The 17,925-nt window shown below is 33.7% G+C and overlaps 1 protein-coding gene across 1 annotated transcript in view; it reads right to left on the bottom strand.

Annotated features, from left to right (window-relative positions):
* The window catches only part of SYNE2 (spectrin repeat containing nuclear envelope protein 2), a 174,981-nt gene that overhangs the window by 85,758 nt on the left and 71,298 nt on the right, over positions 1-17,925 (bottom strand). The window contains exons 78-81 of the mRNA XM_053475442.1: positions 16,598-16,771; positions 16,085-16,216; positions 15,588-15,784; positions 14,908-15,040 (exon numbers count right to left, since the gene is read on the bottom strand). Coding sequence (XP_053331417.1) covers positions 14,908-15,040; positions 15,588-15,784; positions 16,085-16,216; positions 16,598-16,771 — 636 coding nt within the window. The remainder of the gene's footprint in view (positions 1-14,907; positions 15,041-15,587; positions 15,785-16,084; positions 16,217-16,597; positions 16,772-17,925) is intronic.

Raw genomic sequence — 17,925 nt, 5'->3', positions numbered from 1 at the left:
TTTTCAGCTTTTTACATTATCTCCTGTAGCTTACAAACCAGGCTTTATATACCACTACATTTAATTGGAATTTTGTTTGGGGTTCAGGTTGAATGATTTCCTAGAGGTTTTGAGTGTTTTTAAAATTTTTCATTTTTTGGCAAAAACTTAAGGTCCGCGGTCAAATTTTTTTCACCTTTTCAGCCATATCTGTTGTCCCATGTAGCTTCCAAAGAAGGCCTTGAATACCATTCCTTTTAACTGGGATGTTATTTGGGACAATAAAGGAATGATTTGCTAGAGGTTTTGAGTGTTTTTAAAATTTTTCATTTTTTGGCAAAAACTTAAGGTCTGCGGTCTAAATTTTTTCATATTTTCAGCGATTTCCATTATCTCCTGTAGCTTACAAACCAGGCTTTATATACCACTACTTTTAACTGGAATTATGTTTGGGGTTCAGGTTGAATGATTTCCTAGAGGTTTTGAGTGTTTTTAAAATTTTTCATTTTTTGGCAAAAACTTAAGGTCCGCGGTCTAAATTTTTTCATGTTTTCAGCGATTTCCATTATCTCCTGTAGCTTACAAACCAGGCTTTATAAATCACTACTCTTAACTGGAATTATGTTTGGGGTTCAGGTTGAATGATTTCCTAGAGGTTTTGAGTGTTTTTAAAATTTTTCATTTTTTGGCAAAAACTTAAGGTCCGCGGTCTAAATTTTTTCACGTTTTCAGCTTTTTACATTATCTCCTGTAGCTTACAAACCAGGCTTTATATACCACTACATTTAATTGGAATTATGTCTGGGGTTCAGGTTGAATGATTTCCTAGAGGTTTTGAGTGTTTTTAAAATTTTTCATTTTTTGGCAAAAACTTAAGGTCCGCGGTCTAAATTTTTTCACCTTTTCAGCCATATCTGTTGTCCCCGGTAGCTTCCAAAGAAGGCCTTCAATACCATTCCTTTTAACTGGGATGTTATTTGGGACAATAAAGGAATGATTTGCTAGAGGTTTTGAGTGTTTTTAACATTTTTAATTTTTTGGCAAAAACTTAAGGTCCGCGGTCTAAATTCTTTCACCTTTTCAGCCATATCTGTTGTCCCCGGTAGCTTCCAAAGAAGGCCTTAAATATCACTCCTTTTAACTGGGATGTTATTTGGGAGAATAAAGGAATGATTTCCTAGAGGTTTTGAATGTTTTTAAAATTTTTCATTTTTTGGCAAAAACTTAAGGTCCGCGGCCTAAATTTTTTCACCTTTTCAGCCATATCTGTTGTCCCCGGTAGCTTCCAAAGAAGGATTTAAATATCACTCCTTTTAACTGGGATGTTATTTGGGACAATAAAGGAATGATTTGCTAGAGGTTTTGAGTGTTTTTAAAATGTTTCATTTTTTGGCAAAAACTTAAGGTCCGCGGTCTAAATTTTTTCAAGTTTTCAGCGATTTCCATTATCTCCTGTAGCTTACAAACCAGGCTTTATATACCACTACTTTTAACTGGAATTATGTTTGGGGTTCAGGTTGAATGATTTCCTAGAGGTTTTGAGTGTTTTTCAAATTTTTAATTTTTTGGCAAAAACTTAAGGTCCGCGGTCTAAATTTTTTCACGTTTTCAGCGATTTCCATTATCTCCTGTAGCTTACAAACCAGGCTTTATATACCACTACTTTTAACTGGAATTATGTTTGGGGTTCAGGTTGAATGATTTCCTAGAGGTTTTGAGTGTTTTTAAAATTTTTCATTTTTTGGCAAAAACTTAAGGTCCGCGGTCTAAATTTTTTCACGTTTTCAGCGATTTCCATTATCTCCTGTAGCTTACAAACCAGGCTTTATATACCACTACTTTTAACTGGAATTATGTTTGGGGTTCAGGTTGAATGATTTCCTAGAGGTTTTGAGTGTTTTTAAAAAAAATTATTTTTTGGCAAAAACTTAAGGTCCGCGGTCTAAATTTTTTCACATTTTCAGCCATATCTGTTGTCCCCGGTAGCTTCCAAAGAAGGATTTAAATATCACTCCTTTTAACTGGGATGTTATTTGGGACAATAAAGGAATGATTTGCTAGAGGTTTTGAATGTTTTTAAAATTTTTCATTTTTTGGCAAAAACATAAGGTCCGCGGCCTAAATTTTTTCACATTTTCAGCCATATCTGTTGTCCCCGGTAGCTTCCAAAGAAGGATTTAAATATCACTCCTTTTAACTGGGATGTTATTTGGGACAATAAAGGAATGATTTGCTAGAGGTTTTGAGTGTTTTTAAAATGTTTCATTTTTTGGCAAAAACTTAAGGTCCGCGGTCTAAATTTTTTCACGTTTTCAGCTTTTTACATTATCTCCTGTAGCTTACAAACCAGGCTTTATATACCACTACATTTAATTGGAATTATGTCTGGGGTTCAGGTTGAATGATTTCCTAGAGGTTTTGAGTGTTTTTAAAATTTTTCATTTTTTGGCAAAAACTTAAGGTCCGCGGTCTAAATTTTTTCACCTTTTCAGCCATATCTGTTGTCCCCGGTAGCTTCCAAAGAAGGCCTTCAATACCATTCCTTTTAACTGGGATGTTATTTGGGACAATAAAGGAATGATTTGCTAGAGGTTTTGAGTGTTTTTAAAATTTTTCATTTTTTGGCAAAAACTTAAGGTCCGCGGTCTAAATTTTTTCACGTTTTCAGCGATTTCCATTATCTCCTGTAGCTTACAAACCAGGCTTTATATACCACTACTTTTAACTGGAATTATGTTTGGGGTTCAGGTTGAATGATTTCCTAGAGGTTTTGAGTGTTTTTAAAATTTTTCATTTTTTGGCAAAAACTTAAGGTCCGCGGTCTAAATTTTTTCACGTTTTCAGCGATTTCCATTATCTCCTGTAGCTTACAAACCAGGCTTTATATACCACTACTTTTAACTGGAATTATGTTTGGAGTTCAGGTTGAATGATTTCCTAGAGGTTTTGAGTGTTTTTAAAATTTTTCATTTTTTGGCAAAAACTTAAGGTCCGCGGTCTAAATTATTTCATGTTTTCAGCTTTTTACATTATCTCCTGTAGCTTACAAACCAGGCTTTATATACCACTACATTTAATTGGAATTATGTTTGGGGTTCAGGTTGAATGATTTCCTAGAGGTTTTGAGTGTTTTTAAAATTTTTCATTTTTTGGCAAAAACTTAAGGTCCGCGGTCTAAATTTTTTCACGTTTTCAGCTTTTTACATTATCTCCTGTAGCTTACAAACCAGGCTTTATATACCACTACATTTAATTGGAATTTTGTTTGGGGTTCAGGTTGAATGATTTCCTAGAGGTTTTGAGTGTTTTTAAAATTTTTCATTTTTTGGCAAAAACTTAAGGTCCGCGGTCAAATTTTTTTCACCTTTTCAGCCATATCTGTTGTCCCATGTAGCTTCCAAAGAAGGCCTTGAATACCATTCCTTTTAACTGGGATGTTATTTGGGACAATAAAGGAATGATTTGCTAGAGGTTTTGAGTGTTTTTAAAATTTTTCATTTTTTGGCAAAAACTTAAGGTCCGCGGCCTAAATTTTTTCACATTTTCAGCCATATCTGTTGTCCCCGGTAGCTTCCAAAGAAGGATTTAAATATCACTCCTTTTAACTGGGATGTTATTTGGGACAATAAAGGAATGATTTGCTAGAGGTTTTGAGTGTTTTTAAAATGTTTCATTTTTTGGCAAAAACTTAAGGTCCGCGGTCTAAATTTTTTCACGTTTTCAGCGATTTCCATTATCTCCTGTAGCTTACAAACCAGGCTTTATATACCACTACTTTTAACTGGAATTATGTTTGGGGTTCAGGTTGAATGATTTCCTAGAGGTTTTGAGTGTTTTTAAAATTTTTCATTTTTTGGCAAAAACTTAAGGTCCGCGGTCTAAATTTTTTCACGTTTTCAGCGATTTCCATTATCTCCTGTAGCTTACAAACCAGGCTTTATATACCACTACTTTTAACTGGAATTATGTTTGGGGTTCAGGTTGAATGATTTCCTAGAGGTTTTGAGTGTTTTTAAAATTTTTCATTTTTTGGCAAAAACTTAAGGTCCGCGGTCTAAATTATTTCATGTTTTCAGCTTTTTACATTATCTCCTGTAGCTTACAAACCAGGCTTTATATACCACTATATTTAATTGGAATTATGTTTGGGGTTCAGGTTGAATGATTTCCTAGAGGTTTTGAGTGTTTTTAAAAAAAATTATTTTTTGGCAAAAACTTAAGGTCCGCGGTCTAAATTTTTTCACATTTTCAGCCATATCTGTTGTCCCCGGTAGCTTCCAAAGAAGGATTTAAATATCACTCCTTTTAACTGGGATGTTATTTGGGACAATAAAGGAATGATTTGCTAGAGGTTTTGAATGTTTTTAAAATTTTTCATTTTTTGGCAAAAACATAAGGTCCGCGGCCTAAATTTTTTCACATTTTCAGCCATATCTGTTGTCCCCGGTAGCTTCCAAAGAAGGATTTAAATATCACTCCTTTTAACTGGGATGTTATTTGGGACAATAAAGGAATGATTTGCTAGAGGTTTTGAGTGTTTTTAAAATGTTTCATTTTTTGGCAAAAACTTAAGGTCCGCGGTCTAAATTTTTTCACGTTTTCAGCTTTTTACATTATCTCCTGTAGCTTACAAACCAGGCTTTATATACCACTACATTTAATTGGAATTATGTCTGGGGTTCAGGTTGAATGATTTCCTAGAGGTTTTGAGTGTTTTTTTAAAAAATTTATTTTTTGGCAAAAACTTAAGGTCCGCGGTCTAAATTATTTTATGTTTTCAGCGATTTCTATTATCTCCTGTAGCTTACAAACCAGGCTTTATAAATCACTACTTTTAACTGGAATTATGTTTGGGGTTCAGGTTGAATGATTTCCTAGAGGTTTTGAGTGTTTTTAAAATTTTTCATTTTTTGGCAACAACTTAAGGTCCGCGGTCTAAATTTTTTCACCTTTTCAGCCATATCTGGTGTCCCTTGTAGCTTCCAAAGAAGGCCTTCAATACCATTCCTTTTAACTGGGATGTTATTTGGGACAATAAAGGAATGATTTGCTAGAGGTTTTGAGTGTTTTTAAAATTTTTCATTTTTTGGCAAAAACTTAAGGTCCGCGGTCTAAATTTTTTTACGTTTTCAGCGATTTCCATTATCTCCTGTAGCTTACAAACCAGGCTTTATAAATCACTACTTTTAACTGGAATTATGTTTGGGGTTCAGGTTGAATGATTTCCTAGAGGTTTTGAGTGTTTTTAAAATTTTAATTTTTTTGCCAAAAACTTAAGGTCCGCGGTCTAAATTTTTTCACCTTTTCAGCCATATCTGTTGTCCCCTGTAGCTTCCAAAGAAGGCCTTGAATATCATTCCTATTAACTGGGATGTTATTTGGGACAATAAAGGAATGATTTGCTAGAGGATTTGAGTGTTTTTAAAATTTTTCATTTTTTGGCAAAAACTTAAGGTCCGCGGCCTAAATTTTTTCACGTTTTCAGCGATTTCCATTATCTCCTGTAGCTTACAAACCAGGCTTTATAAATCACTACATTTAACTGGAATTATGTTTGGGGTTCAGGTTGAATGATTTCCTAAAGGTTTTGAGTGTTTTTAAAATTTTTCATTTTTTGGCAAAAACTTAAGGTCCGCGGTCTAAATTTTTTCACCTTTTCAGCCATATCTGTTGTCCCCGGTAGCTTCCAAAGAAGGCCTTAAATACCATTCCTTTTAACTGGGATGTTATTTGGGACAATAAAGGAATGATTTGCCAGAGGTTTTGAGTGTTTTTAAAATTTTTCATTTTTTGGCAAAAACTTAAGGTCCGCGGTCTAAATTTTTTCACGTTTTCAGCTTTTTACATTATCTCCTGTAGCTTACAAACCAGGCTTTATAAATCACTACTTTTAACTGGAATTATGTTTGGGGTTCAGGTTGAATGATTTCCTAGAGGTTTTGAGTGTTTTTAAAATTTTAATTTTTTTGCCAAAAACTTAAGGTCCGCGGTCTAAATTTTTTCACCTTTTCAGCCATATCTGTTGTCCCCTGTAGCTTCCAAAGAAGGCCTTGAATATCATTCCTATTAACTGGGATGTTATTTGGGACAATAAAGGAATGATTTGCTAGAGGATTTGAGTGTTTTTAAAATTTTTCATTTTTTGGCAAAAACTTAAGGTCCGCGGCCTAAATTTTTTCACGTTTTCAGCGATTTCCATTATCTCCTGTAGCTTACAAACCAGGCTTTATAAATCACTACATTTAACTGGAATTATGTTTGGGGTTCAGGTTGAATGATTTCCTAAAGGTTTTGAGTGTTTTTAAAATTTTTCATTTTTTGGCAAAAACTTAAGGTCCGCGGTCTAAATTTTTTCACCTTTTCAGCCATATCTGTTGTCCCCGGTAGCTTCCAAAGAAGGCCTTAAATACCATTCCTTTTAACTGGGATGTTATTTGGGACAATAAAGGAATGATTTGCCAGAGGTTTTGAGTGTTTTTAAAATTTTTCATTTTTTGGCAAAAACTTAAGGTCCGCGGTCTAAATTTTTTCACGTTTTCAGCTTTTTACATTATCTCCTGTAGCTTACAAACCAGGCTTTATAAATCACTACTTTTAATTGGAATTATGTTTGGGGTTCAGGTTGAATGATTTCCTAGAGGTTTTAAGTGTTTTTAAAATTTTTCATTTTTTTGCAAAAACTTAAGGTCCGCGGTCTAAATTTTTTCACCTTTTCAGCCATATCTGTTGTCCCCGGTAGCTTCCAAAGAAGGCCTTGAATACCATTCCTATTAACTGGGATGTTATTTGGGACAATAAAGGAATGATTTGCTAGAGGTTTTGAGTGTTTTTAAAATTTTTCATTTTTTGGCAAAAACTTAAGGTCCGCGGTCTAAATTATTTTATGTTTTCAGCGATTTCTATTATCTCCTGTAGCTTACAAACCAGGCTTTATAAATCACTACTTTTAACTGGAATTATGTTTGGGGTTCAGGTTGAATGATTTCCTAGAGGTTTTGAGTGTTTTTAAAATTTTTCATTTTTTGGCAAAAACTTAAGGTCGGCGGCCTAAATTTTTTCACGTTTTCAGCTTTTTACATTATCTCCTGTAGCTTACAAACCAGGCTTTATAAATCACTACTTTTAACTGGAATTATGTTTGGGGTTCAGGTTGAATGATTTCCTAATGGTTTTGAGTGTTTTTAAAATTTTTCATTTTTTGGCAAAAACTTAAGGTCCGCGGCCTAAATTTTTTCACCTTTTCAGCCATATCTGTTGTCCCCTGTAGCTTCCAAAGAAGGCCTTGAATACCATTCCTATTAACTGGGATGATATTTGGGACAATAAAGGAATGATTTGCCAGAGGTTTTGAGTGTTTTTAAAATTTTTCATTTTTTGGCAAAAACTTAAGGTCCGCGGTCTAAATATTTTTTACGTTTTCAGCTTTTTACATTATCTCCTGTAGCTTACAAACCAGGCTTTATATTCCACTACATTTAATTGGAATTATGTTTGGGGTTCAGGTTGAATGATTTCCTAAAGGTTTTGAGTGTTTTTAAAAGTTTTCATTTTTTGGCAAAAACTTAAGGTCCGCGGTCAAAATTTTTTCACCTTTTCAGCCATATCTGTTGTCCCCGGTAGCTTCCAAAGAAGGCCTTAAATATCACTCCTTTTAACTGGGATGTTATTTGGGACAATAAAGGAATGATTTGCTAGAGGTTTTGAGTGTTTTTAAAATTTTTCATTTTTTGGCAAAAACTTAAGGTCCGCGGTCTAAATTCTTTCATGTTTTCAGCTTTTTCCATTATCTCCTGTAGCTCACAAACCAGGCTTTATAAATCACTACTTTTAACTGGAATTATGTTTGGGGTTCAGGTTGAATGATTTCCTAGAGGTTTTGAGTGTTTTTTAAAAAAATTTATTTTTTGGCAAAAACTTAAGGTCCGCGGTCTAAATTTTTTCATGTTTTCAGCGATTTCTATTATCTCCTGTAGCTTACAAACCAGGCTTTATAAATCACTACTTTTAACTGGAATTATGTTTGGGGTTCAGGTTGAATGATTTCCTAGAGGTTTTGAGTGTTTTTGAAAAAATTTATTTTTTGGCAAAAACTTAAGGTCCGCGGTCTAAATTTTTTCACGTTTTCAGCTTTTTACATTATCTCCTGTAGCTTACAAACCAGGCTTTATAAATCACTACTTTTAATTGGAATTATGTTTGGGGTTCAGGTTGAATGATTTCCTAGAGGTTTTGAGTGTTTTTAAAATTTTTCATTTTTTGGCAAAAACGTATGGTCCGTGGTCTAAATTTTTTCACCTTTTCAGCCATATCTGTTGTCCCCAGTAGCTTCCAAAGAAGGCCTTCAATACCATTCCTTTTAACTGGGATGTTATTTGGGACAATAAAGGAATGATTTGCTAGAGGTTTTGAGTGTTTTTAAAATTTTTCATTTTTTGGCAAAAACTTAAGGTCCGCGGCCTAAATTTTTTCACGTTTTCAGCTTTTTCCATTATCTCCTGTAGCTTACAAACCAGGCTTTATATACCACTACTTTTAACTGGAATTATGTTTGGGGTTCAGGTTGAATGATTTCCTAGAGGTTTTGAGTGTTTTTAAAAAAAAATTTTTTTGGGCAAAAACTTAAGGTCCGCGGTCTAAATTTTTTCACGTTTTCAGCGATTTCCATTATCTCCTGTAGCTTACAAACCAGGCTTTATAAATCACTACTTTTAACTGGAATTATGTTTGGGGTTCAGGTTGAATGATTTCCTAGAGGTTTTGAGTGTTTTTAAAATTTTAATTTTTTTGCCAAAAACTTAAGGTCCGCGGTCTAAATTTTTTCACCTTTTCAGCCATATCTGTTGTCCCCTGTAGCTTCCAAAGAAGGCCTTGAATACCATTCCTATTAACTGGGATGTTATTTGGGACAATAAAGGAATGATTTCCTAGAGGTTTTGAGTGTTTTTAAAATTTTTCATTTTTTGGCAAAAACTTAAGGTCCGCGGCCTAAATTTTTTCACGTTTTCAGTGATTTCCATTATCTCCTGTAGCTTACAAACCAGGCTTTATAAATCACTACTTTTAACTGGAATTAGGTTTGGGGTTCAGGTTGAATGATTTCCTAGAGGTTTTGAGTGTTTTTAAAATTTTTCATTTTTTGGCAAAAACTTTAGGTCCGCGGCCTAAATTTCTTTCACGTTTTCAGCGATTTCCATTATCTCCTGTAGCTTACAAACCAGGCTTTATATTCCACTACATTTAATTGGAATTATGTTTGGGGTTCAGGTTGAATGATTTCCTAAAGGTTTTGAGTGTTTTTAAAAGTTTTCATTTTTTGGCAAAAACTTAAGGTCTGCGGCCTAAATTTTTTCACCTTTTCAGCCATATCTGTTGTCCCCGGTAGCTTCCAAAGAAGGCCTTCAATACCATTCCTTTTAACTGGGATGTTATTTGGGACAATAAAAGAATGATTTCCTAGAGGTTTTGAGTGTTTTTCAAATTTTTTATTTTTTGGCAAAAACTTAAGGTCCGCGGTGTAAATTTTTTCATGTTTTCAGCGATTTCCATTATCTCCTGTAGCTTACAAACCAGGCTTTATAAATCACTACTTTTAACTGGAATTATGTTTGGGGTTCAGGTTGAATGATTTCCTAGAGGTTTTGAGTGTTTTTAAAATTTTTCATTTTTTGGCAAAAACTTAAGGTCTGCGGCCTAAATTTTTTCACCTTTTCAGCCATATCTGTTGTCCCATGTAGCTAACAAAGAAGGCCTTAAATATCACTCCTTTTAACTGGGATGTTATTTGGGACAATAAAGGAATGATTTCCTAGAGGTTTTGAGTGTTTTTAAAATTTTTCATTTTTTTGCAAAAACTTAAGGTCCGCGGCCTAAATTTTTTCACGTTTTCAGCTTTTTACATTATCTCCTGTTGCTTACAAACCAGGCTTTATAAATCACTACATTTAACTGGAATTATGTTTGGGGTTCAGGTTGAATGATTTCCTAGAGGTTTTGAGTGTTTTTAAAATTTTTCATTTTTTGGCAAAAACTTAAGGTCCGCGGTCTAAATTTTTTCACCTTTTCAGCGATTTCCATTATCTCCTGTAGCTTACAAACCAGGCTTTATATACCACTACATTTAATTGGAATTATGTTTGGGGTTCAGGTTGAATGATTTCCTAGAGGTTTTGAGTGTTTTTAAAATTTTTCATTTTTTGGCAAAAACTTAAGGTCCGCGGCCTAAATTTTTTCACCTTTTCAGCCATATCTGTTGTCCCAGGTATCTTCTAAAGAAGGCCTTCAATACCATTCCTTTTAACTGGGATGTTATTTGGGACAATAAAGGAATGATTTGCTAGAGGTTTTGAGTGTTTTTAAAATGTTTCATTTTTTGGCAAAAACTTAAGGTCCGCGGCCTAAATTTTTTCACGTTTTCAGCGATTTCCATTATCTCCTGTAGCTTACAAACCAGGCTTTATATATCACTCCTTTTAACTGGAATTATGTTTGGGGTTCAGGTTGAATGATTTCCTAGAGGTTTTGAGTGTTTTTAAAAAAATTTATTTTTTTGGCAAAAACTTAAGGTCCGCGGTCTAAATTTTTTCACGTTTTCAGCTTTTTACATTATCTCCTGTAGCTTACAAACCAGGCTTTATAAATCACTCCTTTTAACTGGAATTATGTTTGGGGTTCAGGTTGAATGATTTCCTAAAGGTTTTGAGTGTTTTTAAAATTTTTCATTTTTTGGCAAAAACTTAAGGTCCGCGGTCAAAATTTTTTCACCTTTTCAGCCATATCTGTTGTCCCCGGTAGCTTCCAAAGAAGGCCTTAAATATCACTCCTTTTAACTGGGATGTTATTTGGGACAATAAAGGAATGATTTCCTAGAGGTTTTGAGTGTTTTTAAAATTTTTCATTTTTTGGCAAAAACTTAAGGTTCGCGGTCTAAATTTTTTCACGTTTTCAGCGATTTCCATTATCTCCTGTAGCTTACAAACCAGGCTTTATAAATCACTACTTTTAACTGGAATTATGTTTGGGGTTCAGGTTGAATGATTTCCTAAAGGTTTTGAGTGTTTTTAAAATTTTTCATTTTTTGGCAAAAACTTAAGGTCCGCGGTCAAAATTTTTTCACCTTTTCAGCCATATCTGTTGTCCCCGGTAGCTTCCAAAGAAGGCCTTAAATATCACTCCTTTTAACTGGGATGTTATTTGGGACAATAAAGGAATGATTTCCTAGAGGTTTTGAGTGTTTTTAAAATTTTTCATTTTTTGGCAAAAACTTAAGGTCCGCGGTCTAAATTTTTTCACGTTTTCAGCGATTTCCATTATCTCCTGTAGCTTACAAACCAGGCTTTATAAATCACTACTTTTAACTGGAATTATGTTTGGGGTTCAGGTTGAATGATTTCCTAAAGGTTTTGAGTGTTTTTAAAATTTTTCATTTTTTGGCAAAAACTTAAGGTCCGCGGTCTAAATTTTTTCACCTTTTCAGCCATATCTGTTGTCCCCGGTAGCTTCCAAAGAAGGCCTTGAATACCATTCCTTTTAACTGGGATGTTATTTGGGACAATAAAGGAATGATTTGCTAGAGGTTTTGAGTGTTTTTAAAATTTTTCATTTTTTGGCAAAAACTTAAGGTCCGCGGTCTAAATTTTTTCATGTTTTCAGCGATTTCCTTTATCTCCTGTAGCTTACAAACCAGGCTTTATAAATCACTACTCTTAACTGGAATTATGTTTGGGGTTCAGGTTGAATGATTTCCTAGAGGTTTTGAGTGTTTTTAAAAGTTTTCATTTTTTGGCAAAAACTTAAGGTCCGCGGTGTAAATTTTTTCATGTTTTCAGCGATTTCCATTATCTCCTGTAGCTTACAAACCAGGCTTTATATATCACTCCTTTTAACTGGAATTATGTTTGGGGTTCAGGTTGAATGATTTCCTAGAGGTTTTGAGTGTTTTTAAAATTTTTCATTTTTTGGCAAAAACTTAAGGTCCGCGGTCTAAATTTTTTCATGTTTTCAGCGATTTCCATTATCTCCTGTAGCTTACAAACCAGGCTTTATAAATCACTACTTTTAACTGGAATTATGTTTAGGGTTCAGGTTGAATGATTTCCTAGAGGTTTTGAGTGTTTTTAAAATTTTTCATTTTTTGGCAAAAACTTAAGGTCCGCGGTCTAAATTTTTTCATGTTTTCAGCGATTTCCATTATCTCCTGTAGCTTACAAACCAGGCTTTATAAATCACTACTTTTAACTGGAATTATGTTTAGGGTTCAGGTTGAATGATTTCCTAGAGGTTTTGAGTGTTTTTAAAATTTTTCATTTTTTGGCAAAAACTTAAGGTCCGCGGTCTAAATTTTTTCACGTTTTCAGCGATTTCCATTATCTCCTGTAGCTTAGAAACCAGGCTTTATAAATCACTACTTTTAACTGGAATTATGTTTGGGGTTCAGGTTGAATGATTTCCTAGAGGTTTTGAGTGTTTTTCAAATTTTTAATTTTTTGGCAAAAACTTAAGGTCCGCGGTCTAAATTTTTTTAAGTTTTCAGCGATTTCCATTATCTCCTGTAGCTTACAAACCAGGCTTTATAAATCACTACTTTTAACTGGAATTATGTTTGGGGTTCAGGTTGAATGATTTCCTAGAGGTTTTGAGTGTTTTTAAAATTTTTCATTTTTTGGCAAAAACTTAAGGTCCGCGGTCTAAATTTTTTCATGTTTTCAGCGATTTCCATTATCTCCTGTAGCTTACAAACCAGGCTTTATAAATCACTACTTTTAACTGGAATTATGTTTGGGGTTCAGGTTGAATGATTTCCTAGAGGTTTTGAGTGTTTTTAAAATTTTTCATTTTTTGGCAAAAACTTAAGGTCCGCGGTCTAAATTTTTTTAAGTTTTCAGCGATTTCCATTATCTCCTGTAGCTTACAAACCAGGCTTTATAAATCACTACTTTTAACTGGAATTATGTTTGGGGTTCAGGTTGAATGATTTCCTAGAGGTTTTGAGTGTTTTTAAAATTTTTCATTTTTTTGCAAAAACTTAAGGTCCGCGGCCTAAATTTTTTCACGTTTTCAGCTTTTTACATTATCTCCTGTTGCTTACAAACCAGGCTTTATAAATCACTACATTTAACTGGAATTATGTTTGGGGTTCAGGTTGAATGATTTCCTAGAGGTTTTGAGTGTTTTTAAAATTTTTCATTTTTTGGCTAAAACTTAAGGTCCGCGGCCTAAATTTTTTCACGTTTTCAGCGATTTCCATTATCTCCTGTAGCTTACAAACCAGGCTTTATAAATCACTACTTTTAACTGGAATTAGGGTTGGGGTTCAGGTTGAATGATTTCCTAGAGGTTTTGAGTGTTTTTAAAATTTTTCATTTTTTGGCAAAAACTTAAGGTCCGCGGTCTAAATTTTTTCACCTTTTCAGCCATATCTGTTGTCCCCTGTAGCTTCCAAAGAAGGCCTTAAATATCACTCCTTTTAACTGGGATGTTATTTGGGAGAATAAAGGAATGATTTCCTAGAGGTTTTGAGTGTTTTTAAAATGTTTCATTTTTTGGCAAAAACTTAAGGTCCGCGGCCTAAATTTTTTCACGTTTTCAGCGATTTCCATTATCTCCTGTAGCTTACAAACCAGGCTTTATATACCACTACATTTAATTTGAATTATGTTTGGGGTTCAGGTTGAATGATTTGCTAGAGGTTTTGAGTGTTTTTAAAATTTTTCATTTTTTGGCAAAAACTTAAGGTCCGCGGCCTAAATTTTTTCACGTTTTCAGCGATTTCCATTATCTCCTGTAGCTTACAAACCAGGCTTTATAAATCACTACTTTTAACTGGAATTATGTTTGGGGTTCAGGTTGAATGATTTCCTAGAGGTTTTGATTGTTTTTAAAATTTTTCATTTTTTGGCAAAAACTTAAGGTCCGCGGTGAAAATTTTTTCACCTTTTCAGCCATATCTGTTGTCCCCGGTAGCTTCCAAAGAAGGCCTTAAATATCACTCCTTTTAACTGGGATGTTATTTGGGAAAATAAAGGAATGATTTCCTAGAGGTTTTGAGTGTTTTTAAAATTTTTCATTTTTTGGCAAAAACTTAAGGCCCGCGGCCTAAATTTTTTCACGTTTTCAGCGATTTCCATTATCTCCTGTAGCTTACAAACCAGGCTTTATAAATCACTACTTTTAACTGGAATTATTTTTGGGGTTCAGGTTGAATGATTTCCCAGAGGTTTTGAGTGTTTTTAAAATTTTTCATTTTTTGGCAAAAACTTAAGGTCCGCGGTCTAAATTTTTTCACCTTTTCAGCCATATCTGTTGTCCCCTGTAGCTTCCAAAGAAGGCCTTCAATACCATTCCTTTTAACTGGGATGTTATTTGGGACAATAATGGAATGATTTGATAGAGGTTTTGAGTGTTTTTAAAAAAATTTATTTTTTGGCAAAAACTTAAGGTCCGCGGTCTAAATTTTTTCACCTTTTCAGCCATATCTGTTGTCCCCGGTAGCTTCCAAAGAAGGACTTAAATATCACTCCTTTTAACTGGGATGTTATTTGGGACAATAAAGGAATAATTTCCTAGAGGTTTTGAGTGTTTTTAAAATTTTTCATTTTTTGGCAAAAACTTAAGGTCCGCGGCCTAAATTTTTTCACGTTTTCAGCGATTTCCATTATCTCCTGTAGCTTACAAACCAGGCTTTATAAATCACTACTTTAAACTGGAATTATGTTTGGGGTTCAGGTTGAATGATTTCCTAGAGGTTTTGAGTGTTTTTAAAATTTTTCCTTTTTTGGCAAAAACTTAAGGTCCGCGGTCTAAATTTTTTCACTTATTTAGCCATAATAATACTTTTTTCCACTACTTCTACTACTACTAATTATAATATATAAATATTATATTTTGGTTGTTCGCTTGAGTTCGATATTGTTGCCGGTTTTGTGAACTTACATAGAAGTCGCTGAGGTTCTGCCGGACGTCGGTCAGATCCTGAGAGGCGTCCAGCGATTGGCTCTTCCAGCTCTTCAGTTTTTGCTGAGCAGATTGTAACCATTGTGATAATTCGGCCAAATCTCGGTTGTAACTGCAGAGACACCAAACCATAAGTATAACGCCATTAACCCCTTAAAGACAATGGGCGGTCCCTAAACCCATTGAAAACAACGCATTTTGAGTCCGTACATGTACAGGCTTTGTCATTAAGGGGTTAACGACCCCAGCGTTGGCTATAAATTCTGTATATGAAAAGTTATATTTAAATTATGTAATATCGGGCGGTGCCCCATCCACAACCTGCAGCCAAATAGAGCCTTATATTAGATTTTAAACAACCGCTATGGAGCTCATTACAAAAACTATAAAAGAATAGAAGAACAAAGAAAAAAAAGAGTAACAAAGTAACGACCCACGAAGAACGAGGAAGCCTGGTGCAGAACGGTGAAATATCACAGTCAACGCACAAGAGACGTTATTTTAAGTGGAAAGCAACGATTAAACATATTTTAAATGCTTTTCTGTAGAATTAACTAAAAAAAAGGTAACAACACAACATATTAAAATAGAAAATAAATTAATAATTTATAATATAATTCTATAATTTATAATAAGCAACGTCTTTGGTAAAACCCGACCTGGTCAGGAGTCTGATGAGCGTCTCGAGGCGTTGAAGGTCGTGATCGGCTTTCTTGGTTAGAAACGTCCATTGCTGCTCCGCGTCGGTTATCTGAGCCTCCAGCGCCGGGCAGCTCACGTGCGTCAGAATCTTCTTCCCGTCCAAGATGATTTGGCTCACTCTGGATTCGTTGGCATCGATGAGCCTTTTAATTTGCTGACAGAAAAAAAAAAAGTTTAGTTTAGTTAAATAATAGATATTGTAGGAATTGTCAAAATCTTCTAATTTTGAGTTGCATGATTATTCCTCCCCAATAAGTGGCTCCTCTCCTTTCATTGGCTGTGGGCAATTGTGGGGAGGAGTTCATGGCAGATTAAATATACAGGTTATGTCTGTATTTTCCCTGACGCGCCTTCTGAAAAATTAGCAAAAACGTCACAGTTTGTTGATTGGAAAAAAACATTTGTTTTTTTTTTCACTGAAGTTATATTTTTTGTCTTAAAACAGATAAATTACCTGATACTGGATGAGCCGTTCCTTCACTCTTTCTTCTGTTTCTTCAACCAAACTTTTGCTGGGGATCGCGGATGTCAAAGACTTTAGCTCCTTGCTAAGACGCTCATATTTTGAGTCAAATTCTTGCCAGTCCTGTTAACGGTATGAATTATAATATAATATTATATATAAATATATATTATGAAACACTATATATAAAAACAAGCTGCCCCCGCCCCACTAATAACATCTCGCCTGGACTGGCCATCTGGCATACTGGGCAGATACTCGGTGGCCGCTGGCCTTAAAGCGCCAGTAACTCCTCATCATTGTCCTTGGGGCTCGCTTACACTGAAATCCTCTGTCTGATGGTAAAAAGCAACTCCGAGGACCCTCAGCCAGTTTACCAATATCTAAAAGGCAGGCTGTTGCTATGCTGTATGGGTTAAATCTCCATTGAGATAATTATTTGGTGCCGGTGCCGGCATTGCGCAGCACCTGGGGGCAGGAGGTTTTTAGGTTGGACGTTATTACCTTTAAGACGCTCGTCAGGTGGATGACGTGCGATTCCGCGTCTTCCTGGAGTGACGAGGCTTCCCGCAGCACGTTCCCGTATCTCGTATGTTCCTCGCCCGATACCCCATGGAACGGCTTTAACGAGTGCGCTTGGAGCAAGAGCACCTGATTATCGAAAATGCTGAAAAAATTCTACAGGAAACACAAAAAAAACACTTTCCATTAACCATTTGTAATGAACATTATACTTAATATCTGCTATATCATATTATATATGTGTTATATTATATGTGTGTTATATATATATATATCACACATATAATATAACACACATATACTATAACACACATATACTATAACACACATATACTATAACACATATATAATATAACACACATATAATATAACACACATATACTATAACACACATATACTATAACACATATATAATATAACACACATATAATATAACACACATATACTATAACACACATATACTATAACACATATATAATATAACACACATATAATATAACACACATATAATATAACACACATATACTATAACACACATACTATAACACACATATACTATAACACACATATAATATAACACACATATACTATAACACACATATACTATAACACACATATACTATAACACACATATAACACACATATAATATAACACATATATATATATATATATATATATATATATATAACACACACACATATATATATAACATACATATATATATATAACACACATAATATAACAAACATATAACATATGTTTGTTATATTATATGTGTGTTATTTTATATGTGTGTTATATTATATATGTGTTATATTATATATGTGTTATATTATATATATGTTATATTATATGTGTGTTATATTATATGTGTTATATTATATGTGTGTTATATTATATATGTGTTATATTATATGTGTGTTATATTATATATGTTATATGTGTGCTATATTATATGTGTGTTATATTATATATGTGTTATATTATATGTGTTATATTATATGTGTGTTATATTATATGTGTGTTATATTATATGTGTGTTATATTATATATATGTGTTATATTATATATGTGTTATATTATATGTGTGTTATATGTTTGTTATATTATATATGTGTTATATTATATGTGTGTTATATTATATATGTGTTATATTATATATGTTATAGTATATGTGTGTTATAGTATATGTGTGTTATATTATATATGTTATATTATATGTGTGCTATATTATATGTGTGTTATATTATATATGTGTTATATTATATATGTGTTATATTATATATGTTATATTATATGTGTTATATTA

The sequence above is a fragment of the Spea bombifrons genome, chromosome 9 (assembly GCF_027358695.1).
Source record: "Spea bombifrons isolate aSpeBom1 chromosome 9, aSpeBom1.2.pri, whole genome shotgun sequence".
Taxonomy (NCBI): Eukaryota; Metazoa; Chordata; class Amphibia; order Anura; family Pelobatidae; genus Spea; species Spea bombifrons.
The sequence above is the reverse complement of the archived record's forward strand: the minus strand, read 5'-3'. Positions and strand labels throughout refer to the sequence as shown.